Source organism: Adelges cooleyi, unplaced genomic scaffold (assembly GCF_023614345.1).
Source record: "Adelges cooleyi isolate 19-005CV unplaced genomic scaffold, UGA_ACOO_1.1 ACOO_flye_CR_arks_rails_tigmint_CR_PRNA_376, whole genome shotgun sequence".
Taxonomy (NCBI): domain Eukaryota; kingdom Metazoa; phylum Arthropoda; class Insecta; order Hemiptera; family Adelgidae; genus Adelges; species Adelges cooleyi.
This window is the reverse complement of record NW_026096053.1, coordinates 8931849-8959733: the sequence shown is the minus strand read 5'-3', so window position 1 is coordinate 8959733 and position 27885 is coordinate 8931849. Positions and strand designations below refer to the sequence as shown.

The 27885-nt window shown below is 30.3% G+C and overlaps 5 protein-coding genes across 12 annotated transcripts; 4 read left to right on the top strand and 1 right to left on the bottom strand.

Annotated features, from left to right (window-relative positions):
- The first annotated feature begins 1014 nt into the window (after positions 1 to 1014).
- Positions 1015 to 3175, top strand: LOC126841118 (DNA/RNA-binding protein KIN17). Its single transcript, XM_050577411.1, has 2 exons — positions 1015 to 1530; positions 2294 to 3175. The coding sequence occupies exons 1-2, from the start codon at positions 1149 to 1151 to the stop codon at positions 3085 to 3087; spliced, it is 1176 nt and encodes a 391-aa protein (XP_050433368.1). The 5' UTR covers positions 1015 to 1148; the 3' UTR covers positions 3088 to 3175.
- LOC126841117 (histone-binding protein N1/N2) lies at positions 3116 to 14278 on the bottom strand. 2 transcript variants are annotated; one of them, XM_050577409.1, is made up of 3 exons: positions 13952 to 14278; positions 3854 to 4932; positions 3116 to 3790 (listed from the first exon to the last, which is right to left on the bottom strand). In XM_050577409.1, the coding sequence occupies exons 2-3, from the start codon at positions 4921 to 4923 to the stop codon at positions 3343 to 3345; spliced, it is 1518 nt and encodes a 505-aa protein (XP_050433366.1). In that variant the 5' UTR covers positions 4924 to 4932; positions 13952 to 14278; the 3' UTR covers positions 3116 to 3342. The 2 variants fall into 2 exon arrangements, with proteins under 2 accessions (XP_050433366.1, XP_050433367.1); XM_050577410.1 differs by lacking the exon at positions 13952 to 14278 and adding an exon at positions 13699 to 13826.
- On the top strand, positions 5916 to 12136 carry LOC126841120 (uncharacterized). Of its 7 annotated transcripts, XM_050577413.1 has the most exons (7): positions 5916 to 6196; positions 7333 to 7471; positions 7543 to 7807; positions 8451 to 8733; positions 9670 to 9798; positions 10590 to 10727; positions 10798 to 12136. In XM_050577413.1, exons 3-7 carry the CDS (start codon positions 7634 to 7636, stop codon positions 11097 to 11099), a joined length of 1026 nt encoding a protein of 341 aa, XP_050433370.1. In that variant the 5' UTR covers positions 5916 to 6196; positions 7333 to 7471; positions 7543 to 7633; the 3' UTR covers positions 11100 to 12136. The 7 variants fall into 7 exon arrangements, with proteins under 7 accessions (XP_050433370.1, XP_050433372.1, XP_050433376.1 ...); XM_050577415.1 differs by lacking the exon at positions 7333 to 7471; XM_050577419.1 differs by lacking the exons at positions 7333 to 7471; positions 7543 to 7807 and adding an exon at positions 8377 to 8393 and having other exon boundaries at positions 5922 to 6196; positions 10798 to 12135.
- Positions 14279 to 14496: 218 nt separating the features above from the next.
- On the top strand, positions 14497 to 18256 carry LOC126841116 (pre-mRNA-processing factor 6). The gene is made up of 2 exons (XM_050577408.1): positions 14497 to 15163; positions 15777 to 18256. Exons 1-2 carry the CDS (start codon positions 14709 to 14711, stop codon positions 18118 to 18120), a joined length of 2799 nt encoding a protein of 932 aa, XP_050433365.1. The 5' UTR covers positions 14497 to 14708; the 3' UTR covers positions 18121 to 18256.
- Positions 18257 to 19157: 901 nt separating this feature from the next.
- On the top strand, positions 19158 to 27182 carry LOC126840859 ((E3-independent) E2 ubiquitin-conjugating enzyme-like). The gene is made up of 21 exons (XM_050576840.1): positions 19158 to 19549; positions 19633 to 19806; positions 20512 to 20664; positions 20798 to 20947; positions 21096 to 21229; positions 21311 to 21555; positions 21632 to 21757; positions 21945 to 22117; positions 22680 to 22879; positions 22939 to 23104; positions 23166 to 23365; positions 23525 to 23680; positions 23758 to 23876; positions 23944 to 23996; positions 24074 to 24368; positions 25051 to 25211; positions 25284 to 25548; positions 25682 to 25835; positions 25945 to 26013; positions 26095 to 26150; positions 26848 to 27182. The coding sequence occupies exons 1-21, from the start codon at positions 19346 to 19348 to the stop codon at positions 26967 to 26969; spliced, it is 3375 nt and encodes a 1124-aa protein (XP_050432797.1). The 5' UTR covers positions 19158 to 19345; the 3' UTR covers positions 26970 to 27182.
- Positions 27183 to 27885: the final 703 nt, after the last annotated feature.

Sequence of the window (27885 nt, the reverse complement as noted above, 5' to 3'; positions counted from 1 at the left end):
AATATTTGTCTTTGAATTATTCTAATCTTACCTATAGTAAAGTTTTATGCACAATAGTAGATATTTTTACAATGCTAACCACCGAAGACAAACAATAACTTTAATAGTTAATAGCCTAAGTTGTCGAAACTTAAAAAAAACTAATCCCGCCTAAACTCGGTGCCATCTGGACAGCCACACAATTTATGTGTTTAGATATGTATAGATCCGTTTGCAATTAAAAACAAGTTACGATTTTATTATTATAAAATACTTAATCGTTATCAAGGCCATATTATTTTAGAGAGTATTTTGGGTATCGAAACCCTTTCTGTAATATCGTCATTGCCAAAACAATACTACGTATTGTCAAAAAAATCAAAAATGAGTTGTATACATCAAATAATTCAGAAAAAAAACCCTTAATTTAGTGTAAATACCACGTATAATACACAAAATCTAAAGAGACTATAAACGTTGAAAAATTATCACGAATATCCATTATTAATATTATTGTCGAAATACCTAGTATCTACTATCATATTTTTTATTTTTTTGGAGATACGTAGTATTGTTTTGGCAATGGATATGTTTTTTCGTTTAGTTAATTTTAAAATAATATTATTCTTTAACAAATGTACAGAAATATTAATAAAAAAAAATCTAAAAATCCTTCACTTAAATATCCATTTATAGTAATAATTAAGTATAATGCGTAGATTGGAGAATAGTATAATATAATAATTATAATTAATGTCGGTAGAAGAAATGTTACATCAGCTCACAGCGTAAATTTATCTCCGTACTATTCGACTCAATAGGCAACATAATATACACTAGCGGCTAGCCGAGTCGAGTCCGGTCCCTTTAGGCCAGTTGCAGCTGCTGCGGTGATAGGTATGAAGATAGAAACAGTCGACTCAGTGATTATACCCAATGATATTAGTGGTATACAAGTTCTACCATGGTGGTATACTAACCACAGCTGCAGTAAAACTGAATAGATACTAGCCAATATTACATTTGATAAGCACAACTGATAACATAAAACAATACATTGTTTATTATTTTTATTCTACCAAATTGTAATTTTTTACTTAAAACGGTTTCGTTAGGTTTACTGGTACATTCTCAAGTGGTAATTATTGTCTGTTAACAAGTAATCAATCATGGGCAAGGGACGTGCAGAGCCGGGTACGCCCAAGTATATAGCTAACAAGATCAAATCCAAGGGATTACAGAAGCTGAGATGGTTTTGTCAAATGTGCAGCAAGCAATGTCGAGACGAAAACGGGTTCAAATGTCATACCATGTCAGAGTCACATCAGAGGCAATTGTTGCTATTTGCCGATAATGCAGGCCGTTACCTAAGCGAATTTAGTTTGGAGTTCTCCAAAGGATTTCTGTTTTTATTGAAACGTCAGTTCGGTACCAAAAGAGTAAAAGCCAATAAAGTTTACCAAGAATACATTTCTGATCGTACCCATTTGCATATGAATGCTACCCAATGGACAACACTTACCGGATTCGTCAAATGGCTTGGAAAAACTGGTAAATATATTATACCTAATAATATATCGACTGCCTCAACAAAAAGGGTCGTATCTCGTTTTTTGTAACTTTTCAGGATGAACCAAACAAATATTCAAATTTAAATTCTTATTCTGTTTTTAACATATAAGTTTGAAAATTTGGATACATGTTATAGCACCCTTTTCGTTGGGGCAGTCGATATGCAAAATTTTAGTTTTTATTTACAATCATGAAAAAATAATTATTTTTTATACTCATGTTATAAGTTTATCCCCACAGTTTCTTAAGTTCACATTCTTATAGTTATGCATGTAAATAGTGTAAACTTATAGTTCTTTTCACAGAATTGTTCTAGTATGGTTAATAGTAAAACGATATTGGATTTTTTTTGGAATTGAAAATTAATCATTTTTATACCATTTGTTTTTTGTCTATAAACTTGCTGGCAGAAAATATCTTGTATGCCAAATTTAAGGATAATTTGAGGAAAATAAATGCTTTATAATTTAATGTTGTATATTGTCACATTTTACTCTCTTGTAGTTTAACGCTAGTTCATATTGTTCTTTGAACAAAAAGTATTGCCTTCAACTTGTTGTCCTTAATTATATGTTGTCAACTATTGTTAAATTTAAATCTCAATAGTTTACTTTATATTATCTTATTATTACTTAGGTACATATTTGATTCTCTAAAATATTTAGTTTAAATAATTAATTTCTAAAACTTGTAACTGATAAACAAACAAATATTTACAAAGGTCAATAATTATTTGTTACAGGAAAATGTGTAGTTGATGAAACAGACGAGGGATGGTTTATTACGTACATTGATAGAGATCCAGCTACCATTGAACTCGAAGAAAAAATGAGAAAGAAAGAAAAAGCGGAAAAAGATGAAAAAGAGCGGGAGATGGAGTTTTTGGAAAGACAAATCAGGGAAGGTCAGAAAAAAGACAGCGCTGAGCAGCCCGAAGAAGAGAAGCCTAAAGAACTCATCAGAGAAGAAGATAGTAAATTACAATTGAATTTAAAAATGGATACTTTTAAAAAACCAGCAGTGGTCCCTATAAAAAATGTGTTAAGCACTGCAGGTTCTGACCGAATGTCAACAATTTCAAGATCTAGTAGTAGAAAATCCGAAAAACGGAAAATGTCAGCTTTAGAAGAAATTATACAACAAGAAACGAAAAAGAAAAATTATATGAGAAAAGATTATTGGTTAATGGAAAACATTGTAGTGAAAGTTACTACAAAAACATTAGGTCTCGACTACGTTGGCAAAAAAGGTGTAGTTGTCCAAGTAATGGAAAAATATGGTTGTATGGTAAAGTTGTTTGAACCAAGAGTAAAACTCAAATTGGATCAAAATCATTTAGAGACTGTTATACCTAATGTTGGTGGAAAAGTAATGATAGTGAATGGTATGCACACAGGGCGAGAAGCTGAATTAATAAAATTAGATCAAGATAATTTTAGCGTAGATGTTAAATTAAAGAACGGACCCGCCACTGGAAAAACAGTTACACAATTGCCTTTTGAGGACATTTGCAAATTACATATTAGTGATAAGTGAAAATATAAGATAAAATAATAAGACTATGTTGATATTGTAAATAATGTGTAAAATTATATTATAACTATTAAATATGTTTTCCCTAACAGTCTTTTGTTATTTTTAAGAAAATTACAGAAAAAAAAAAATTACAAATAATTCACTTAATAATAAGACTTACAGTTGAAAGTTATAAAATTAAAAAATATCTCCTAATAGTATGAGAGAAATTAATACAATAAATTAAGTGTCCGCTGCGAGAGCACAAAACAAAATTCATTTTTGAACAACTTCTGGCTCCTCGATTTTTGGAATTTTGTTTGGGGTTCCATCAGCTTCGCTTTGTTTGGGCCTCTTCCGGATTAAATGATTGATATTGGATGCTTCTTTAGCAGATGATTCGCCACCATTAGCGATTTCTCCTCCATTAGCTGCTCCAGCAACTGCTGCAAGCAATGCACTTATAGCTGCTTTTTTACGCTCTTTAATATCAATAATTCTCTCTTGAATTTCAGGAATAACGGTTTTTATGTCAGCTACCTCTTCTTTGACTTTATCATTATTACTGTCACTACTTTCTAGCGTTTTAATTCTCTGGTCCAAAACTGCTGCAGCTTCATTTAACAATTCAACTGCACGCTCACCACTTCCGCCTAATTCTTGAGCAATGCCCAATTGAAACAAAGTTTCTGCTATAATGCGGCTATCTTCGGGTAACAGTAACCTATAATAAAAAGGAAAAGAGTTTTAATAAATCACCAAAATAAAAAAATAAAAAAACATTTACCTTCTGATATTTAGAGCTTCTGTCATGTCTTCAATAGCAGTTTCAAATTTTTCATCTTCAATACTAACATCACCGCATTTCATTAAAACTTCAGCTAGTTTAAGTTTAGCATCTTCAGTATCCATTTTCTTATAAATTACTTTAGCCAAGTCCAGCATCTCCCAAGCGACCTGCAAGTCATTGACATCTTCCTCTGCGATGTCTTCTTCAATTTCTACAGCCATATCCTCTAATTTACCTTCTTTCTCCTCAATTTCTTCCATGCTTGTATCTTCAACATCATTAGTTGTAACAGATTTGTCAGCTTCTAAAGTTGAGTTTCCTTCTTCATTGGCTGGTTTGTCTACACCATTAGCTTTCCCCGATTCTGTTTTACTGTCGGCTACTGATTTCTTTTCTTCCCCATTAGCAACCGGTTTGTCTGCTTCACCATTAGCTACTGCTTTATCTGCTTCGCCATTAGCTACAGGGTTATCTGCTTCGCCATTAGCTACAGGTTTATCTGCTTTGCCATTAGCAACAGATTTGTCTTCTTCACCATTAGCTACGGATTTATCTGCCTCGGCAGAGCCTTCATCTTGTACCATAGACGAATCTTCATCATCTTCGTCGTCATCATCTTCTTTATCTTCGATTCCGACTGGACTGGTCTGATCCTTGCTGAGTTCAAGAAGTGCGCATCCATACTTAAAATATGCTTCAGCACATTCTTCAGCCATTTCACCATAAACAGTTCCAAAAAGACTACATGCTTCACTTAAAACATCAACCGCCGCTTGGTAGTCTTTGAGTGCTAAACTACGTTTGCCAGCAGCTAGAAGTTCATCAGCACGTTTTTTTTTAGTTTCCTCATCTTCAACAACAGGTTCTTCGTTTTCTTTGTTTTCGCTTTCCGTTTCTTCCTTGGTATCTGTTACTGTTGGTTCGTCGTTGATAACTATATTCTCTTCTGCATTGTTTTCTTTTATGGGAACTGTATCACTAATTACTTGTTTTTCAACTATTTTCTTGGATTCCACGGTGTTCTCGGTAATGGTTTCGTTTTCTTTTTGAACAACCTCAGAAGGCATTTTCGAATTCTATAAAACAAAACAATTAAAAAATCGTTAGGCTTGTAAGACAAATTGTAGTTGTTTCAAAAACCTAATTATGAATACTTTTAACTATTTTGAAACCAATTTTGCACAATTGTTTGGAATATAGGCAATTTTTCGCAAAAAATTAATTTAAACTTTAAGCTAAAGTAAGTAATTATAAATTAATAATAACTTTTGACCATATTTAAGTATTATACATTTTTGAATAAACCGACAGCAATAATATAATTAACGTTTAAAAATTAATTAGGTTAATTATAATTGAGAATTATGTTTTATCAAAAACCGACTGGGGATACATAAATGTGGACTAAAATAAGCCTAATTCACTCAATAATCGGGGTTATGTATTACTATTATTATTGTTTCACTTTTTTAAATTTGTTTTTAAAAATCTGTACAAAACCCATAAATTTATCGCTTTTTATACGCTTTATTATTTATGTCTGGAATACTACTTTGTTGATTTTGCTCATCTCCTTTTTCATTACCCCACACTCTCTCCCTACTAATTTATCCTCTTTAACTTCCTATGGGTATTAATGACCCTAACTCCTTCAATATTCTTAATTCCCGTTCCGTACCTATCATTCATCCATCCTTGATGCTAGGTTTATTATCAAATTAAAAAATACCATAAACAATGTACATATTACTTATTTTTGTTTTATATTTTGTTCTTATTTTAGTTTGTATCTATTATTTTTAAACTATGCACCTAATTGTCGAGCTGAAACATTTCTAATAAAAGCTATAAAAAAAATACTATATTTCTCAAAAAACTTGACTAGTTTAGCGTCCTCTTAGATTACAAATAGTTACTATACGATTATAATTCATATAATATGTATGATTAATATTATTTATCAATATAATATTTATGTATTATTTTTCACCTAAAAATCGGGTAACGAAAACGAGGCGTATAATATGCCGTCTGCAGTAAAAACTAGACCATTGAAACGAAATAATTTATTGTACGTTTTTAGGTTGGCATTACTTACAGGAAAAAAGCTTGGCGCCCTTAATACTGTGTACCCCAGTCCAGATGTTATGGATCGCCAGGGAAAATGTGCTCTAAAGCCAATAGGTTCCACATTCAGTTTTAAGTTTCAGCAGTACAATTCGGTCGTTGCGTGTCAACCGAAAAAACACGAAAATGTAAAAATTGCTCAAATAAACACACGCAACGATAATAATTTTAAACGTTTAAACATAAAAACATAGTAGAATAATATTTTAGCGGGTAAGCCGATTTCACATTAAAAATGGCTTTTATTTTGCTTCTATATTCAATTTTCGCACGTGTCTAAATGACAATATATATATATATGCTTTGAAGCTTTACAATTATATAGGTATATTTTCTGTCTTTAAGCTGCTGTCTAAGATGAAAACCGTCGGACACAATACAACCAGTAAAGGCCGAATCACCACTTCATACACTTTTTTGTACACCAATTATAAATTTAAAGCAACGCCATAGTTCTATAGCACTAACAACTTATAACTTATTACCACACACTAATATTAATTACTAATATTGTGTGTTGGTGTAACTTAGAATTACAAAAAAACTTTGTACAAAGTTATTAGGCGCATGATTTTTTTTTATACTTATTGTTATAAACTAGGACGATTAACGGTTAACTATATATGATAATGTGTATAACAAGAAATATATTGTATCAGTTTGTCAAACGATTTTCAATTTTTAACATCTCTTCCTTTTGCTTTGAAATAACATTAAAAAATATATGGTACGTAAAAATTATTTTTTTTTTAACCGTGTTACCATTAGCCTTAAACAATAGTTTATTATGTTATCAAAACAATTTTAAAAATTGATATCACTTGAACATTAACGGATGTTTAAATTACCAGTTTTGTTTTGTTTTGTTTTTTTTTTATCGAACCCAGTCACGCAAAACCAATTTTATAGTACTTATAATAATACAATACTACAATTTACTATAAAGTACATACATTTTGTATAAAAACAAGTAACATACATAAGTCATAATTAATATGACATATATCCGGACTGTAGGTTTGAAAATAGAATTTTTGGTATTTCCATTTCAATTTCATCAAACGAATATATTATGCGATCATCGTCGTATTTATTTATAAATCCAAATATTTCTTTTCATTTAGTTAAAAATGGTTTTATTCAAAAATATTGATCAACAAATCCAAAATCAATATTTGAAAATTCGAATTCCGGATTTACAAAAAAAAAATTATAATTGGATTTTGATCCTAGAATTTAGGGCAAATACGGGTTTTCCTCAACACTAATATAATAATATGTAATAGGGTATACTTTCAGCACATTTCATACTTTTATTAATTGTACATCGCAACATTTGTTTTAATTAGAAAGAATACTTTGGACTAAATGTGTACATCGGTATGATGAAGATGCACACTAACCATTACACAGAAAGTGTAGGCTGCACCTGCCTACATAATGCGGCCGTGTGTCATAAGCTTTTAGTATAAAATTACACCGAAATATGTGCGTGACAATTTGTTTAATGCATTTTTTTTCTTCTTCTAAAATTATAATCAGTTTTTTTTTAAATCAAGCTACGCGCAGACAAAAATTGGCTAGAATCTAAAACACAACGGAGTAGACAATTAAATAAAGGACAATAATTATAATATTATAAGTCAGAACATGGACACCGTGACGGTCCATTATTGGCCGACCGAAACACAAAGCTGTGCTACTATTCAACCGCATTCGTTTTTGATTACCGCAACTCTGATACTGTCATCGTGCACTACGATGATGTTGTGTACGTCTGTGTGGACGGATCACTGGGAAAGCATGGATTGGGACTTGGCCGAAGTAACATCGACGTCTAAACAAAGCTATGTTCACGCCTATAGCCAAGTTCACACGGTTCTGTTCACTTTCGATGACGAATCATCCAAAATAAACCGAATTGGACCAAACTTTTAATAACCATTCACTCACTTTTGATACTTAAACGGTCCATTTTTTTAATGAATTTATTCATAACAAATAACAAGTTAAAATTCCGACAACTGTTAAGAGGACGGTCTCACACACACACTTCTTTTTACAAAAACTTAATTTAGAGCTAATACTATTTTGTAATTTTTTTGTGGATCGTGTTGAAGATACTTTATGGGCGCGAGGGTCCTTCTAAGAGGGTAAATTGAGACGCTTATTAGAACAAGGACCCAATTTCAAATTTTGGATTTTATTCAGGAGACAAAAAACAATTTTTTTAGGTACCTTATTTAGCCTAAGGCATTTTTTATATTTCCTGAAAAAAACTAAAATTTGAAATTTTGGGCCTCGCTCTAATAAGCGTTTCAATTTTCAAGTCACACAGAAACTACGTCGTCGACGATTAATGTTTCCAAAAATGTTGCTGGTGGCGTGAACAGGGCACAATATATAAGATGTAAGGTAAGATTTTAAACATGTAAGAAATTTAACGCAATTGAAATTAATTTTCAAGGCCTTTGAGCTGTTGAAAACTCAAAACCAATCGGCCACCAAATGGACGAACAACGTGCAAACCGAATGGCTGGTGAACGGGACCATGGTGCAAATAACGATTAATTCGGCAACACGACCCTCGGCGGCAAACAACGGGGACGCGTTGCTGGTGTTGGCCACATCCAATCAAAATCATTACAAAAACATCCACGACCCGTTACTGTACGAAATCGGAGAAACGGCTACCGTAATATTAGCGCCCATGTACGGAGGCATTTGGGCGCTTTGCATTGCCCTAACAGGTATAAAAACACACCAGCTTGATTAATCTTGTTAATCCAAAAAACGCGGTAACTCACATAATTTTATTTTATACGTCATATTGTGTATACAAAGTGTAACGTCCAAATGCATAGCCCTTAATAATTTATAGACTAGGACAACACGGCGCCACTTAATGGATCAGAAACCCCCAACCGCCTCTCACTTTCTACCGCCCCACGTTGTTTTCTTCAACCCCGCTCTCTATGTATCTCAACATTACTGTTTATTCAAGCGTCAACAACACATAATTTTTTGCAATTGAGTTTTATTTGGCGGCAAAGTTTTTCAATCATTCTTCATTTGCCGACGGGTATAATATTCAGATAGCCGAAAATATTTCATCGATTATTACATACACCTGTGTATGCGTATTAAAAATCCTGCTTTCTCATGGCAGTTGTTTAAATAAAAGAAACGACCCAAAGATCAAATTAATCACCGTATAAGACTCTGTACCTCGTGAAAATTCTAGAATAATATTCCGTAAATAGATCACTTATCGGAAACCCAAGATAATAATAACATTAGAAAAAAAAACGTATGACCTCAAACCAATAATAACAAGCGAGTCAACGAGAAACAAAATTTTTCTTTGAGACACAACTAAAAATACTCGTGTTGTTAGACCTTGTTTAGTGGCGTAGGTACCGTGGGTGCAGGGGTGGTCAGCTGCCCCTGGGCGCATTCTGTTATAGGGCGTTTTTGTACGGTTCACTATACATGTTAACATGAAATACAGGGCACAAAAAAAATGTCTTGCTTCTGGGCACATTAGTCTCTAGTTACGCTAAAATCCGTAAATAATATACAGTTAGGTATAATTGTACGAAATTTATCTAGGCCACGCTACGAGGAAAAAATAACGTACCGAAAATATAATAGTTATTGTTGTGGTAAAAATGGATTATTTTTAGATGAACAGCTTGTACAACTATACCGGGAAACGGGTACAACAATTGGACATATACTTCCGAAATGTGTCAATTATTTGAACGATGACAATTATTCGTCCGAAGAGTATTTTCGACCAGATTGGCATCACAGTAAGCATACATTTTCAATAATATTGATTGGAAGAATTCACATTTCATTTGGAAATACAGAAAAAATAAAACTGAATAAAAATTATAATTTATTTGTATGACTATTAAAAAAATCCGTCACGCGATTCGTTTTCTAAAAACGAAAAATAACACTGCACGATATTTCATGTCGTAGCATTTTATAAATACAACAATTATTTTCCTTAATAACATTTTAGACAACCCACGTTTTCTAAAGAGCTACGCGACGAAGCTAAAAAAATGATTATAATATATACATACATTTTTTAATTTTGCACAATTAAACATTTATAAAACAAAATTAACATTTTTATAAAACTAAGTACCTCGGCAAATTAGATAAATATATATTAATAGTGTAATTGTTTTTTTTAAATCTTCACCGAGACTACCGAGAAAACCCTAATAAAAACAACCCAATTAAGATTTTAGTCAAGGGCTTTTTACACTAACATCTCTTAAGGCGCATTGTATAGGCAATTTTACACTAAAACTTAACAGTAAGCTAAAATGTTTAAAGAAATATGATGACACGGGGAAGAGGGATTCTTTGGAGGCCCCTTACTAATTTAAAATCTATTAAAAATCTTGTCTATCTGGTGCCTGGACAAAAGAGATGAAAATATTAAGTTATTTTTACAAAATTTAGTTATTTAATTTCCTGTTTATTATAAACATTTTTTACTAGTTCATAAAACAAATGAGTCACAACACAATATTTTAAGTCATAAACTTAACAAACCTAAATGTTATTTCAATTTATTTTTAAGGAATGCAAAATGTATCGATGTCCTGTGCCTTGGTATGTGTGATTATTGTTGGAACGGCAACTTTAATAGGATTATTTTCCATTTGTCGAAATCAAATCAGCGCTATGCTAGTAACAGCAGTTTTGTACTTGTTAGCGGGTAAGTTAGCTTTGTAAATCGTAGAGCCCAGTTCAGTATTAAGTCTACATAAGCCCATACAATGTTTTAGCCACTTTTGGGTTGTTTACATTGGGCATTATGCATAACAAACATAATTCAAGGAAATCACATACCCAGAAAAATTGTAACCGCTCACTTGCGTTAATTGATGGAATGATAAATGCTGGAGGAAACATGTGCCAAACAATACAGTTCTGGGAACAACTACTCACAGCAAGAATTTATTCGCTTGATTGGAGTGTGAATTTAGGATGGATTGCAGTGATGTTTTGTGCGTTAACTAGCTTTTCATGGATAGTATTATCAAAAGTTATGAGAAATTCACCCTTAATAATTAATTCGAACAACTAAATTAGTTTAATGATGCTTATGTACTTTATTATCCAATATGCAATAGAAGAAACCTAACATTTTTAATATGCACCAAGTGCCTAATGCTTATTAAGTAGATCAATAGTTTTTTTTTAATATTAAATTTTAAAATTAATGGCAAGAATGTATTTAAAAATATATAAATGAATTACTGTGTTAAGTAGCTGAGTGGTCATTGTGTAAAACATTGGCTTTTACGTACTAGCTATAGTCTAAAACTTGGTATACTATCATCGTACTATGGGGTCTATGAATCAGTACAACTAAAATATGATACAGTAAATAGTATAAAAGTATTTTCACACATTTTTCGATCTAAATCTGTTCCAATTCAAAAATTGGTCACTGACATTATTTTTGCAACCCAACAGACTCAGATTAAATATGTATGAACATAATGTAAAAACAATTCCATTCATATTTTTTAATCAGATATTGGTGAAAAGACCTTATTTTGTGAAATACAATCTGATATGTAAAAAACTATATATTTTTTTATTTGCTAACTATGGATCTTTAATCAATATATTGAAAAATTATAATTAACCGTAAGTACTATCTGTAATAACCACTCAATGTATTATTAGACAAACATAACACTTAATTACAATTTTTTTTAATATTTCTCCTTTCAACTATTACACGCATCACAAATAATGTGACTTATTTATAGTATAAACAACAAAAGAGACATTGCTGTAACATCACAGCTCGTATCCAAATTAACATTTTAAAAGTAATAAATGATGTTTTTTTAACCCTTATGTATGTAATAATAATAATTTTTAATTATTTTTGTACCACTTTTAGATTTTGTATTACAAGTAGAAAATAAATTGTAAATTAGAAAAATTTCTTATAAATATGCGCTACAGTATGAAGCTATTCATTATACATACATAGTAAGACCTATTGAATGATGGTAACATAATACAAATCAGCAAATCACTTGTTATCACAATGAAATTAGGTACTTTTAAACAATATATATAATTTATTTTATTTTGTAAGTTATTATACCGACCAATTTTAGGCCATGTAAAAAAAAACATTATATTTATTTAAATATAACTTAAGTATTTTATAAAATTTCAAGTTATTATATAAAACACCAAACTTCATTAGGGTAAAATAAAAAATGTATTTTTATATACAAATACATATATATTTAATATTTATCATAAAACAGGCAACGAGTTAAATTTCATAACATTTATTACTTGTAGTATTTACTACAGTAGGTACAATAAATGAAATAAATGGAAAATTATGTTTTGAGTAAGGACAAATTTAGATGGTTAATTTTTAACAACCTCATTAAAGCGGTTGAAATTTAAAAATCAAACAAAAAAAAGGTATATCACATTTTTAACTTGAGTGAAGTTAAAGGATTTTCTCATAAATACCCTGGTTAAGGGAATTGTAAACTAATTTGCAGCAGAAATTAATTTTGTTACAATGCAAGTATGTTCGGCTTATTTGATACAAATAGGGTTGGTCAGCCAAATGCTTTTTCCACAAATCTCTCTTTCACCGTTTCTATTAAAATGTATTCTCCATACACTTCTTCAGTCTATCTCTATCTCTAAATTATTCTACTATGATCTCTCTTGTTTTAAAATTTCACTTTCCAAGCTTCTTACAATATGGTCAAATCAATCTGTTTATTCTTTTTGACATTTTCATGTCTTAGCTCTGGCACATAACCCTGGCAAATATCCGAAAAAAGCGTTACCAAAAGAGCGTAACGAAAAAAGCGAAAGGATTGGGGACGGGAGATAGGGGTGGAATAGGGGGTAGGAGATAAGGGTGAGATTTAGCCGGTAAATAACCGAAAAAAAAGTGTTACCAAAAAAGCGTTACGCTGTTACGCGCCGCAATGTAACAAAAACTACGAAGCGACGACGAAAGACAATTATCGGAATGACCATTTCGGATCTATTTCGAATGTTATTCTGTTACGCTGTTATCTGATTTGAGATAAGAGATATGTTGTACGTTCAACGTTCAAATTAGAACTAAATAATAAATTCAAAACAGTTTAAGGGCCCAATTTCTCTATGAATTGTTTTAAGCCAGATAATAAACACTACAATTTTAGTCAGAAACTTGACGTTTTTTTTTTTATACTAGCTTGTTACCGCTCGTTAATATACTATATCATTATCTATAATTCCACCACTACTCTAAATTTATTCGGTACTTCAACGAGACATGAAAATGCTCTTTCGTGGTTGCAGACTCGGCTGAAAAACTTTTTCACTTGCTATTGACACAACTCTCAAACTTTCTCTTATATGCTCATCTAGGTATCTAGGCATGTACTTAGACCCTGTGAATGTCAAATGCAATATAAAATAACGTGTAAGTAAGCATAAAATTCATGGATTTAGAGTTAAAAAGAGATAACATATGAACGGCTTTATTTTATTATTGTTATTATAATAAACAATCATAAGATGACATTGCATTTAAAAAAAAAAATTTTCAGCAATATTTCCAAAATAAGTTTCAATAAAATCAGTTTTATAACCGGGTTTGTATATTTTTTATAAATCACTTTTAAGTTTAGACTTACCTAAAGGCTATATTTTCATGTAACAAACCAAATTATTGAATAACTACTGATTATAACTGTCATAATTGACACTTGTTGAAATTACACGCCACACATTTGGTGTAATCTGTTAGTAGGTTATATATTTTTATTATAGGGTCATCAGGCCTTTTTAATACAAATTGTGTATAATTATAAATCATACGGGGTGCCGTAAAACCTGTGGGAGAACACTATGATATTTATAAAATTATAGATACCAGAAAACACTTACCAAATTTAGAGGACTATAAAGTCTATGATAATTGTGTTGGTTGGGTCAAATCGATTTCAATTAGTGCTTTTTAACTTTTTAAAGTACACGGTTCAACACTTATTTGAACAGAGAAACAAGTCACGAGAAGAGAAACAACAAGTATGCTGCGCTACAGTACGGCTAACGGCGTGATTCGAGTAACAGGACAGCAGCAGCTGAACACAACAAAATTTAAAGTAGGGAAAACCCGCTAAGTGATTGAACGAATAACCTAAAAATGATTGTAAATTTAAAATCACTGATCTAATGTATTGTTATAAGTGCAGTATTGTGTGAAGGTAAGGCGCTCAACAACAGCAGCAGCAGCAGCTGCTGCAGCTGATCCGCGGTTAAAGTGGACGTGATTGCCAAAAAAAACATGGAAGAATAAATTATTTAGAGAACTATCATCATGGCATGACAAAACACAACCAGTTACCGAATCACAACGCAAGGTAACTATTTTTGTTGACTATAAAAATGGAAAATGCTTGTTATCAGCAGCTTGTATGTAGATAATATTATAATAATTAATAATCTAACTTCTAAGCCCTAAGGCCGTGTTTGGTGCTTGTAATAGTGACATTTATCAATTGTCAGTAATATTATAAAGTTTAAACGTCGAAAATCGAAATTATTAAGTTGTTATAATAATAGCATATATATCTATCAAAGTATAAGAATGAAAATTCACAATTCGCAGTTTTAAATTAATTTATAAATTGTAAATCGACAAATGGCAATGGCTGCGCCACCGGCAGCATTAGTGAGCAAGATTAAAAAACATTTTATTGGTATACCAGCCCCTCTGGGATATGTTGCTGGTGTTGGACGAGGAGCTACAGGGTTTACAACCCGATCGGATATAGGTCCTGCACGAGATGCCAATGATGTCTCAGATGACCGCCACGCACCACCTACGAAAAAGAAGAAAAAAGATGAAGAAGAAGATGATGATGAAGATTTAAATGATTCCAATTATGATGAATTCAGTGGTTATGGTGGTTCTTTATTCAGTAAGGATCCATACGATAAAGACGATGAAGAAGCAGATATGATATACGAAGAAATTGATAAACGAATGGATGAAAAGCGTAAAGAATACAGAGAAAAACGATTGAAAGAAGAGTTAGAAAAATATCGTCAAGAGCGACCTAAAATACAGCAACAATTTAGTGACTTAAAACGAGGGTAAATATTTATTATAATTGGTAATAATTAATATTGAATATTTCATGGTAGGGACCTACTTTTTATCATTTTTTAATTAATACTTAGGGTAGCCTGTCAGTGAACATATTATTATGTATATCAATAATTTATTACTATAACATTGATGTAAACAAAATATTACTGTACTTCTTGAGCAAACATCAAAGATAAAAGAAAAAAAATCATAGGTGCAATAAATTAAAATTTTAACAGTGTAATTTTGAAATTGGTTTTGCCTACAATTATTTTATATTATGTATGACCCAGTAGATAAACATACATTTTTTAATTTAATTTAAATTTCTTAAAAGCAGAACTCGTGTATTGTTTTATATATATATAAAAGTTCGGACTCGAACTGTAGACTATTGTAAAATATTTATTACTCAGTACTCTTTAGGCATTAATAACTGTCAACTTAATAACTTAATAACTGTGTCCCCTCCCAAAAAAAAAAATTCTGGCTACGGTACTGCCAAGTTAGATTCATTGTGCCACTTAGGTCAACCATTTTATTTATCAATTATAAATTTATGAAAATAATTACTTGTTTTAAATTTTCAATAAATATATACTTTTGAAATTTTTTTAGGTTAACTATGGTTAGTGAAGATGAATGGAGGAATATTCCTGAAGTTGGTGATGCTAGAAACCGAAAACAAAGAAATCCAAGAGCGGAAAAATTTACCCCACTTCCTGATACTGTACTTTCACGAAGCCTTGGTGGGGAGACTACCTCTTCAATTGACTCAGCTAGCGGTATTATGAGTCAGTATCCACAGGGAACAATTACTCCTGGCATGTTAACTCCAACAGGAGATCTTGATTTAAGAAAGATGGGACAAGCACGTAACACTTTAATGAATGTCAAACTTAATCAAGTATCAGATTCTGTTGAAGGACAAACTGTTGTTGATCCAAAAGGCTACTTGACTGATTTACATAGTATGATACCTACATATGGTGGTGATATTAATGATATAAAAAAAGCTAGATTATTATTGAAGTCTGTCAGAGAAACTAATCCAAATCATCCACCTGCTTGGATTGCTTCAGCTCGGCTCGAAGAAGTTACTGGTAAAATTCAAGCCGCTCGTAATGTAATCATGAAAGGTTGTGAGGATAATCCAAAATCTGAAGACCTTTGGTTAGAAGCAGCTCGGTTACAACCTCCAGAAACTGCCAAGGCTGTTATTGCTCAAGCTGTTAGACATATTCCTACATCAGTTCGTATATGGATCAAAGCTGCTGATTTAGAAACAGAATCTAAAGGAAGAAGAAAAGTTTACCGAAAGGCATTAGAACATATACCAAATTCAGTTAGATTATGGAAAGCAGCCATTGAGTTAGAAGATCCAGAAGATGCTAGAATTCTGTTGAGTCGTGCCGTAGAATGCTGTCCAACTAGTGTAGATTTATGGCTAGCCTTAGCTCGCTTAGAAACATATGAAAATGCACGAAAAGTATTGAATAAAGCTCGTGAAAATATTCCAACTGATAGGCAGATCTGGACTACGGCTGCTAAGCTTGAAGAAGCTAATGGCAATATCAATATGGTTGAAAAAATTATAGATAGAGCAATTTCTTCTCTGACAGCAAATGGGGTGGAAATTAATAGAGAACAATGGATTAAAGAAGCAATAGAAGCAGAAAAATGTGGATCGGTTAAAACATGCCAAGCTCTTATCAAAGCGATTATTGGCCATGGTATTGAAGATGAAGATCGCAAGCATACATGGATGGAAGATGCTGATGCTTGTGCTAGTCAAGCAGCTTATGAATGTGCTCGAGCCATATTTGGCCATGCTTTAACAGCATTCCCTAGTAAAAAATCTATTTGGTTAAGAGCAGCATATTTTGAAAAAAACCATGGCACAAGAGAATCTTTGGAATCTTTATTACAAAAAGCTGTTGCTCATTGTCCAAAATCTGAAGTATTGTGGTTAATGGGAGCAAAATCAAAATGGTTAGCCGGTGATGTTCCAGCAGCCCGAGGTATACTTTCCCTGGCTTTTCAGGCGAACCCAAATTCGGAAGAAATCTGGCTTGCTGCTGTTAAATTAGAATCTGAAAATTCAGAATTTGACCGTGCTAGGCGTTTATTATCGAAAGCTAGGGCTTCAGCGCCAACACCCAGAGTCATGATGAAGTCGGCTAAACTGGAGTGGTGTTTAGATAACTTAGATACCTCACTACAAATACTCGACGAAGCAATACTTAAATTTCCTGATTATGCCAAACTGTGGTTGATGAAAGGACAGATTGAAGAACAACAAGGGGATGCTGATAAATCTCATGAAACATACAACACTGCATTAAAAAAATGTCCAACTTCTATTCCCTTGTGGATATGGTTGGCAAGGTTAGATGAGAGACGAAAAATGTTAACAAAAGCCAGATCAGTTTTAGAAAAAGGTCGTTTGAAAAATCCACACAATCCAGATCTTTGGTTAGAAGCTATACGTATTGAATTTCGGGCTGGTATGAGAGACATTGCAAACACAATGATGGCAAAAGCATTGCAGGAGTGTCCAAATGCTGGGATCCTGTGGTCAGAAGCTATATTTTTAGAAGCGAGACCCCAACGAAAAACAAAAAGTGTTGATGCTTTGAAAAAGTGTGAACACGATGTCAATGTTCTGTTGGCTGTTTCAAAATTATTCTGGAGTGAACGCAAATTGCAAAAGTGTCGAGAATGGTTTAACAGAACTGTGAAAATCGATCCAGATTTCGGAGACGCTTGGGCTTATTTCTATAGATTTGAATTATTACATGGTACAGAGGAAGCCCAAGAGGAAATAAAAAAGAGATGCATTTCGGCTGAACCACATCACGGAGAAGCATGGTGTAGCGTATCAAAAAATATTGATAACTGGAGACTTACTACTGAAAGTATATTAATATTGGTTGCTAAAGATCTCCCTATTCCTATTTAAATTGTATATGTATTTGCATTTAAACTGTTTAGTTAATCAAATAAATGCATATGATCCAATTAATTACTTTGTAATTTGTAAATTATAATGATTATATAATAATGAATGATGATGACAATACAATTTTTTTTTTTTTTATAGTGTATGCTTTTGACTATTTACACAATTTTAATAAATAAATATTCAAATATTTATTCATGTATTCATAATAAACTATTTACATCTTCTTCTTCATTTGACATTTTTCCCATTTATAGGAAGTCCGCTTTTCGAGTCTTGGTTCTTGACTATTTACATCGTTGGCATCATTAACAGTAAAACTATACTGATAGAATCTAATGATGATACTACTGACGGGTTTCAGGATTATTTTAGTTTGATAAACTAAAATTGCATTAGATTTTATAAATAAAGAAAATAATATGTTATTACTTTAAAATAAGTGGATTATATAAGTTTTGTATTTTGAATGACTTGTACATAATTTTCATGAACAAAACATATTAATATCAGGGGCGGTTCTAAGACTCGAATTTCGTACAGGCAAGAGTATACTTTTAAGTGAGCAGTAGGAGAAACAAAAATTTCTAATTTTGCTTTTGCCTTAACATCCACAAATGAAAAAAAAATTATACGATCAACTGCATACTCGGCCGGAACACTAGAACTGCCATCTGCCACTGATTATACTTAATTTTTAAATCCATAAAGGGTGATTGAAATGGTATTTCGCTTAATTCATTTCACCCCCTCCCCCCTTCAAAATTACCAAAATAAAGAATGTGAACTTTTTATTTGCCAAAATTAAAAGTTCAAAAGTAGCGCTTAGTGTTAAGTTTTTCACATAATATTATTATATTATTATTATTATTATTATGCAGTAATTCGTAATCGTAACGCGATTGGCGGATAACATAGAACCATTACGCCATATGATTACTCATCAAACAGCTAGTATCAGCTATCTCCTACTTCACGACAAGCGAAATAACGTTTATCAGTATTTCCGAACATAATGAAGATCATTTTTAGATAGGCTTTTGGGGAATTTCTAAATATTAGCGTCAATAAATGAACGAATGATTTAATTTTTTTTTAAATTTATAATTTAAAGGAATCTCGAGTGAATTTTACACATTTTTTTTATACAAAATTTCAATTGCTTATTTGCATTTCTTTTTTAAAATTATATATTTTAATCAACTTTTTAAGTATATTCGAAATAATGGATAAAGATGACGAAAAATTCTTCTACGAAGACGAGGTTGCTATGGTTTCACCAAAAACTGGGCTCGTCAAATATGGGTTAGTGCTGAACACAAATGGGTCACGAACCGAAAGCGAATTAAAGAAGAGTTCCAAGAGTTCCAATCATATCAAAGTTATGTGGCATCCGAATGGCAACGAGGAAATTATGTCCGACGATAAAGTATGTACCTGATGTGCACCATAAGTGCAACATATGTACTATACTATATTGTACAAATTGCTAATATGTTTTTTTTTTTTAAGGTTGTGTTAATTGATCGGTCATTGATGCCTGGTGATGTAGTACGTAAAGTAAATGAAGGCCAACTGACCCAATTTGGATACTGTGAGAACATCGATATCTATGCCACTGTCAAAGTACTTAATACTAATAAAGTAATTGAAAATGTCAGTTGTCGAAACTTTACTCAAACAAAAGTATGTTATTTAATGGTTCCTTTTAAACTCTAGAATTAATCAATCTAATTACTAGTAGCGAGCGTGAGTCTTTACATTTTTTAAGAGACGATTACAAAAAGATATTGCACTTTAAAATTTGTATTCAAATATTATTTATTTAAGTTAAATAAAAGTGGATAGACATCAGTCCACTGCTAATTATTGCTAATTACATAACCAATCAACTACATAGTACAAAATTATACTATAAGTACAAAATTAATTAATTTTTTTTTAAATTTGACATCGATATTTCCGGTTTATTTTCAACATTTCTCTGTCAGGGTCCAAGATGTTTAGTATCAAGCAAGAGAAATGTAAAACAAATTTAACCTAACTTAGATCCTAAGTTAATTGTTATTCATTTTAGTAGAATAAAAATTGGACTTTTTTTTATATTTTTAGTATTTTGATAATATTATTGGTTTTTGCATGTATGCATCAGTAGTAACTTCATCACTAGTAATAAGGTAACACACAAGTAAATAATATTTTATCCCGTTTCACCAGTAACTTACAAACTACTTAATCAGTAGCCATTATTTCGTGATGAGGGCAGATTAATTTACAGAAATACTAAATTATTTTTATGATATACTAACATTGATAAAAAAAGTAACTATTAACTTGAATCCTGTATTGTATTTATTTTGATTATATAAATAGTGTATTATTTTTATACAGCCGTTTTCCATCGATTCATCCGTTTTTTATGAATCGTGGGTTGGTGGAGTCTATGATGTCAAATGTCAAGTCACGTTTGCTTCTCAAGATGGATCTATTTTTACATTAGAGGATCCTTACAGACAAGATTTTATAAGTTTGTCTACAAGTGATGTAAGTTACAAATGTGCTATGTTAAAAATTTAATTTGAAAGAATCTCTATTTCTAATTTTATTATACAAATTTTATTTTTATCTATAAATTAAATAATTAATATTGTTGTTGCTTAATATGTTTTGATTTTAGAGTTTTTCCATTGATGATAATGTATTTTACCATGGTCAAAAGTTAAAAATGTGTTTAGACTCTCTAGAAAATGCAAAATTTAAAAAAATTAGTAATTTAATGAGCTGCTTATGGCACAATTATAAAAAAAAATTCAAATATGGTACAAAGGTAAACCATTTTTATATTATTATAAAATATTTTTTGTGGAATATATATTTTTTATCTAATACTTCATCAATGGCTATACAGCATATACTCTTTCAACTTAGTATTTTAACTACAAAATGTTAAAAGTTGTATATTCTATTATTTTTAGTGGGTCAAAGTCTATGTGCAGGATATTACTGTTTTATCTGTGGAAGTTGAATGGTACTGTCAAACATATGGTAAAACCAAACCCCGTGAAGAGAATTGGCCCGAAAGGTTAATAACAGGAGATAATTTAAACAAGTAAGTATAATAAGGAGCAATTGAATTTTAAAAGAATTGTTAATAGTTTTGGTAATCATGTACTTATGTTTTTAATTTTAGATTAAAGACTATAGATTTATTCGATTCTTGTTCAATTCAAGTAGGAGATACACATTGGTACCAAATTAAAGACACTGATAACATTATGACAATGAAACAGTGGCGTGCTAAGTGTACCGAAGGATTTAATTTAAAATCGGAATTATTACCTAGCAAAGTTATAAAGGACAGACGTCCTAGTAAACTACATCCCAAAAAATTAAAACACTCCATTTCAACTGATATAGATAATTTAGATGACATATGTAAGGACAAATAACATTATTAATCCGTGACATTATATAGTCTAAACTAATAATTTTCCTTTTTTTTTTTTTTTAGATGCTCAGAATATGGTGAACCGAACCGGATCTTTAACTCAAAGATCAGAAAGGTTATTGAGCCGAGAAAACAAACAACATTCAGTTCAACCCAAGAAATGCGAATCTAAACCCATGAGTGTTCTAGGTATAGTAGATCTATTTAATTATCTAGATACTAGACAATGTAATGTAAGTAAACTGTTTATTATGTTAGGGTTAAATAAATTATATATCAAATACCACAATATTTTTAGTAATAAATAAAAAATTTTAATTAAATTTTGAAAGCAGTTGTACAGTTCTATTGCATTATGTTTTATATAATTTTTCAGGAAATAGTTCAATACACACACTGAAATCTAATAGGCTTAAAAGAAATCGAATGTGGAAGTCATTAGTAAAAAAAAGTAAGCAATTCAACGTTCCAAAAGTTTCAACAAAACCAAATTCAAAAGTTGTAGTTGAAGTTTGTTATACAAAATCTGTGGTTGATGTTGTTTGGCAAGTAAGTAACTGAGATGCATTATTTTTAATTGTTAGTATTGAAGGCACAAATAGTTTAATATATTCTCAAAAAAATTTCACATGATTACCAACATAGTTTGATCTATTTAACAAAATTAGATTAATAATATGTAAAAAATTTTCTGTTTAATAAAATGAACAGATATAATTCAACAAAATTAAAAACGTTTTTATCGGTATGTTGTGTAAGATTAAATAATGTATTAATAATGTTTAAAAAAATGGATTCACAGAAAAAAGTTCATACATTTATATTCAGTTCTTTTCTAAATCGGTTATTAGAGATTAGTGTAAACGATTTTTTTACAGGTAGTAGATATTATGAATAGAAATATGACTGGAGTGACTAAAGAAATAATGACAGGAAAGGTTTTGACTGGCCGACATTATTTGTTTAGGTTGAGGTGGAAACATTTTTTTTTAAATATTCTTCTTGGCTTGTTAATTGTTATTGCCCACATAAATTATCCACTCATTTTGTTAAGTTTGTGTTAGTTTTAAAAAATGATTGTTGATATATTGATGTAATTTATTGTCTATAGGATGGGACTAAAGAAACTGGAGTGTCCTCTACCGATCTTTATCCCGTACCGACTCTCGATGATCTTGAATTTTTCCCTGGTGACTTTGTTACTGAAAAATATCCTTTACCCGATGTATATGGTGTCATAGAATCCGTCGATCATGCTGAACGCACCGCTCGTGTACAGTGGTTTAAAGTTATCCCGGATAATCCTTCACTGTAAGGGAAAAAACATCCTAATTAAATAAATTTATGGTTATACACAATTTTTTTTTTAGGCCAAATCGAATTGAAAAGACTGATATTAGTGTTTATGATTTGCGTGATCATCCGGACTTCCATTTCAAATCTGGTTGCCTTATTATACACATTAGCCCAGATAGTTATCCAAATAAAAACACTCTTACAGCTGGGCAAGTGTTGAGTGCTGGACCAGATGGAAAAGTATGTGTTCATAAACATGTTATTGCGGTTTTTTTTATCATTAAAATATTTTTATTTTTAGATACTAGTTATGTGGGTAAATGGTGAGAAGACTGAATGTTGGCCACAAGAATTATTTGTAGTTAAACTTCACGATGACGATGATGCATTTAGTATGCTTGATGATGATGATGATTTCACTGATGATGATGATGCACCATTAGCTGATGATGATGATTTATCGGAAGACTGGATGTCTTTGGCAAGTCCTAAATCATCCGAGTAAGATTCTTTATTTGTAAAACATAATACATTTTTAGTATTTGATTTTTAATATAAAAATAGTTTGATTTATTTATTGATGTTATAGAATATAATATTGTTTTTAATAATATGTTTTTATTTTATTGTGTACCAATTTGTATTACTTTTGATTGATAGAAGTCACGATCAAGAAAACAATGAAAAATTCCCAAAACAATTATTTCAATCACTGAGAAAAGCGACTGCGGGTATGAAATCATTTTTAGATGCAGTTGTAAATAATCGAGATGTAGACAAAACAACAAAATTACAAAATGCACTGGAACAAATAAAGTATAGTTGAAACTTGTACACAAATATTAGTGTAGAATTAAATTAAATATATATTCATTTAAATTACGAATATCTAGATTAGGGTTCAATGTCAGCTCATACTTGCCAACAAACGAAACAGAAGAAATAGAAAAATCCTACAAAGATCTCATGGATAATGTTACAGTAATGATTGATAAAATCATTTCAAAAATAGGTGATTACTTAAATTTTTATCGTGTTATTTTTAAGATTGATATTAATGAGCATTTTTTTTTTTTTAGAGAATAATAGTGACGATACCACAGAAGAAGTTTCTCATCAAACAGTAATGGGGGTAAGTGAAAATATAAAATTATTTAATAGATTGCCAATAATAATATCTTTTCTAATGGTTTTTTTTTATGTTCTTAGGACAGTGTAGATAAATTAAAAAAAATTGTATCCGATTTTATGGATAAAATTAATTGTGCGTTCAAACAATCATGTCCTATGAATGGTAATGGATTTCCCTTGTATAATTATTTAAAAAATCAAGGTTTGGACAACTTAGATTCGGAAGATGAATCCACAGATATCAGAGAATGTTGTACTGCCCCAATTATTGAATTACAGCCAGTAAGTTGTAGTCAACAACCTGAAAATATGGACACTGATATAGAACAAGAAAGTGAAATTGGCGTGATAGTTAAACCAGAAGAAGCAGGAGGTAAGAATTGTATTAATAATCCTTTTTTGTAGTGTTCGAGGACAAAGTTAATTGCCAACAAACAAATTTGCAGTAAAATAAAAACACTTTTTAGTTGGGCTATGACTGTTGATGCCTATGCGAATTACTTAGCTTTGAACTACAAATAGAAGTAGGACAGCTCACTAAAGAGTATGGTGTATTAGGTATTGTTTCTAGATCACTCTGCCCCGAAATACTTAATTTCTTATTTATTATAATGAATAAAATAACTTGTATAAATAATTTTTAATTACTAACTCAATTATTGGATATTGGCCAATAATGTCAATACAATGCTTTGTACTTACAACCAAATTAAATCATATATTGTAATAAACAAATATAATTATTAAAAAAGTTTAATTTGAATAATTAGCGTAAATAATTTTAAATCTCTTTCCCCAAGACACAACTCTAGTTAAATAAAACAAAATGTTGTAAAAAAACAAGTGTAATAATTAAATATTTTTTTTAGCTTGATAATTTAAATTTAAATTTATTATTAATACTATTGATGTGAATTGCTATTACATAAAAAAAATCAAAACAAGTAGTTAATTTTGTTTAGGACTTCTTATCACTTAATTTTAACTATTTACATAATACGGTTAATTTTATTTAATTTTGATCTAAAATGAATTTCTCATATGTATTATTTTAGTATTTGACGTGCTAGATACAGCTCTTGAAGGAACACACAAATATTTAGATATTAAAACTGATTTGAATCCTACAATGTTAAAAATTATTTCTAAAGACATACAAATACTGAAAAAAAGTTTACCTGCTGGAATCTGGGTTAAGACTTTTGAAAACCGAATGGTAACATTCTAAACATTTACACTTTTTTTTATTAGTTATTATTACCTGTAGTAATTCAAACTTACTTTTTAGGATTTATTTTCAATTATGATCCGGGGTCCTGAAAAAACTCCTTACGATGGCGGTTTATTTATGTTCGATGTCAGATTACCTGTTACGTATCCTCATCAGCCACCTCTTTGCCACTATTACAGTTATTGTTTTGATCGATTAAACCCAAACCTGTATGAGGATGGTAAAGTGTGTCTAAGTCTATTAGGCACTTGGGCTGGTCATGGCGTTGAACTGTGGTCACCTAAGGATTCTAATCTACTCCAGCTAATAGTATCGATACAAGGTAATTGTTTTATTTTCCGGGTAGTGAATAACATTGAAAAATGTCTTCCTTGGAAAGAGGAAGTGGTAATGAATTGTAAAACCCAAAGAATTAAGATGTTTGGTGTTACTAACATTGTAATATTGTGTACTAGGTTTAATATTAGTCAATGAACCATACTACAATGAAGCTGGCTTTGATACACAACGAGGCCAAAAATTGGCTCGAGAAAATTCTCGTGTTTATAACGAAATGGCCTTGATTAAAGTAGTCCAATCGATGACTAATATGTTGAAACTCAAATTGTCGTAAGTTTATTTTGTAATTACAGCTATTCTAAACTAAGCATAAATAATATTCAAGGAAATGCTCATGTATTGCATGTAGGTAAAATGTATTTTGTTTAATTATGTTTAGAGAAACAAAAACAAATACAGATTATTTTGACGAAGAAATTATGGAACATGTACAAATTCATGGCTTTAAGTATGCATATTATTTGAAATAATATTTTTTAAATAATGCATTTATTATGATGTTTTTTTTAATTTTTATGTATTTTACCAGGTTAATTAATAAAATTGAAACATGGATAAAAATGTCTGAAAGAGAGTTAACTGAAGGTAAAACCACAATCTCAAAATATACGAATTCGTACAGTTAAAATTTAAGTTAAACAATATGAATATTTTTTTGTGCTAGATACACAAAAAGAATGTCATTATGCGATTGCATAAAAAAGAAGTCTCCAAAGACATAATATTATTAATTCTTTCTCCATAAAGTAGAGAAATTGTCATAATTTTAAATACAGGCTAATGACAATGTCTAAGTTCTTAGCTATAAATAAAAAATGTAAAAACGATCTATAAAAGAAGGGCATTTTGTTAATTGTTAAAAACTATACATTTTTTTTTAAATTGCTATCATCATTAAAGTCCTATCATAATATTGAAAATATTATCTCGTATCACAATATGTCATTATAAAAAGTTTACTAAATTAAACCAATACATAAGATTATATATACATAAAAGAAAGGATTTATTTATAATTGAATTTACCTTAAACAATGCTTTACCTAGAAATCAGATTGAATGTACAATATTTAATTGTATATTTAACCTATGGTTTAAATTATTAATTTTTTGTAATTTGGTAAAAATTTATATGAAATGTCTATTTATTTTTAATATTTACACTAATTAGCGCGGAAGTTGTAAATATTAAGTCAATAAAAGTTTAAAAAAAAAATGATTAGTTCATTATCCATTACAAAAAAAAAAATTTTGTAAAAAAAAATTTTAATTTGTGTTTTAGATGAAAAACTTGTTCCTGGGTATCCTTTGCTGCCGCTTTCCAGAGGTTTTTGTCTTTCGATGATTAATGCATTGAACGCTTATAAAGATGTATTGATATCCATGAATATTATATTTAAGTGATAATATCTGAAGTTACTATTATAATTTTTTATGTATAGTGAGGACAGTACATGTTTGTTATTAAATCTCCTTGTCTTATGTTTGTCTTTAATTATTCTTATCCTTTTATATGCAACTTTTTAGTTATCAATCGATTATTAGCATATAATAAATCAAATGATTACATCTTTATGTTTTAGACAAGTAAGTAATTAAATGTGATTTTAAAAAGGCTATATAATATACAAACTAATTATTTAAATTATATCAAAAATATAAAATGTTATTTATTTTATTCTGTCATGTTGTATACTTAAAAAATTATACTTTTTCATCTTGTACATTGATTGTAAACTATTGTTAATTTTGTGTTATTGCCTTATAAAATGATTTAAAAGGCTTTTTAATCTTGTAAAATTACATATTTTTTCTACTTAACTTTAGAAACATGGAATAAAAAAAATGTTTGTTAAAAAGTACAATTTTGGATTATATTTTATTTTTATACAAAATCAAATGTATTTCTATTTTATCACTAGGAGTGGTGTTTGTTAAATATGATAAAGAAAAATAAACACTAAACAATTATTCAATAGCGTAACCACAGAATAGATTAATTAAAGTAGATTTAGTCTGTTCTATGGCATAACTACAGTCTGATAAAAAAAATTTAATTATGTTTTACTTAACGACTTTACATTAATTTTCTATTACAAAACAACTAATAGAAACCAAAAAAGTTGTAGCACTATGGAAGTTGTGATAAACAAACTCAATTTTTAAACAATATAGCTTACAATGGACATAGCTATTTTTTATCTTGCTAAAATGTTGACTGAAAAAACATCCTTGATTTTTCAATTTTGTTATCCTAATTCATCTGTTTACAATATAAGAATTTTCGAAAATATGACAGTATTTTTTTTTAATATACAAT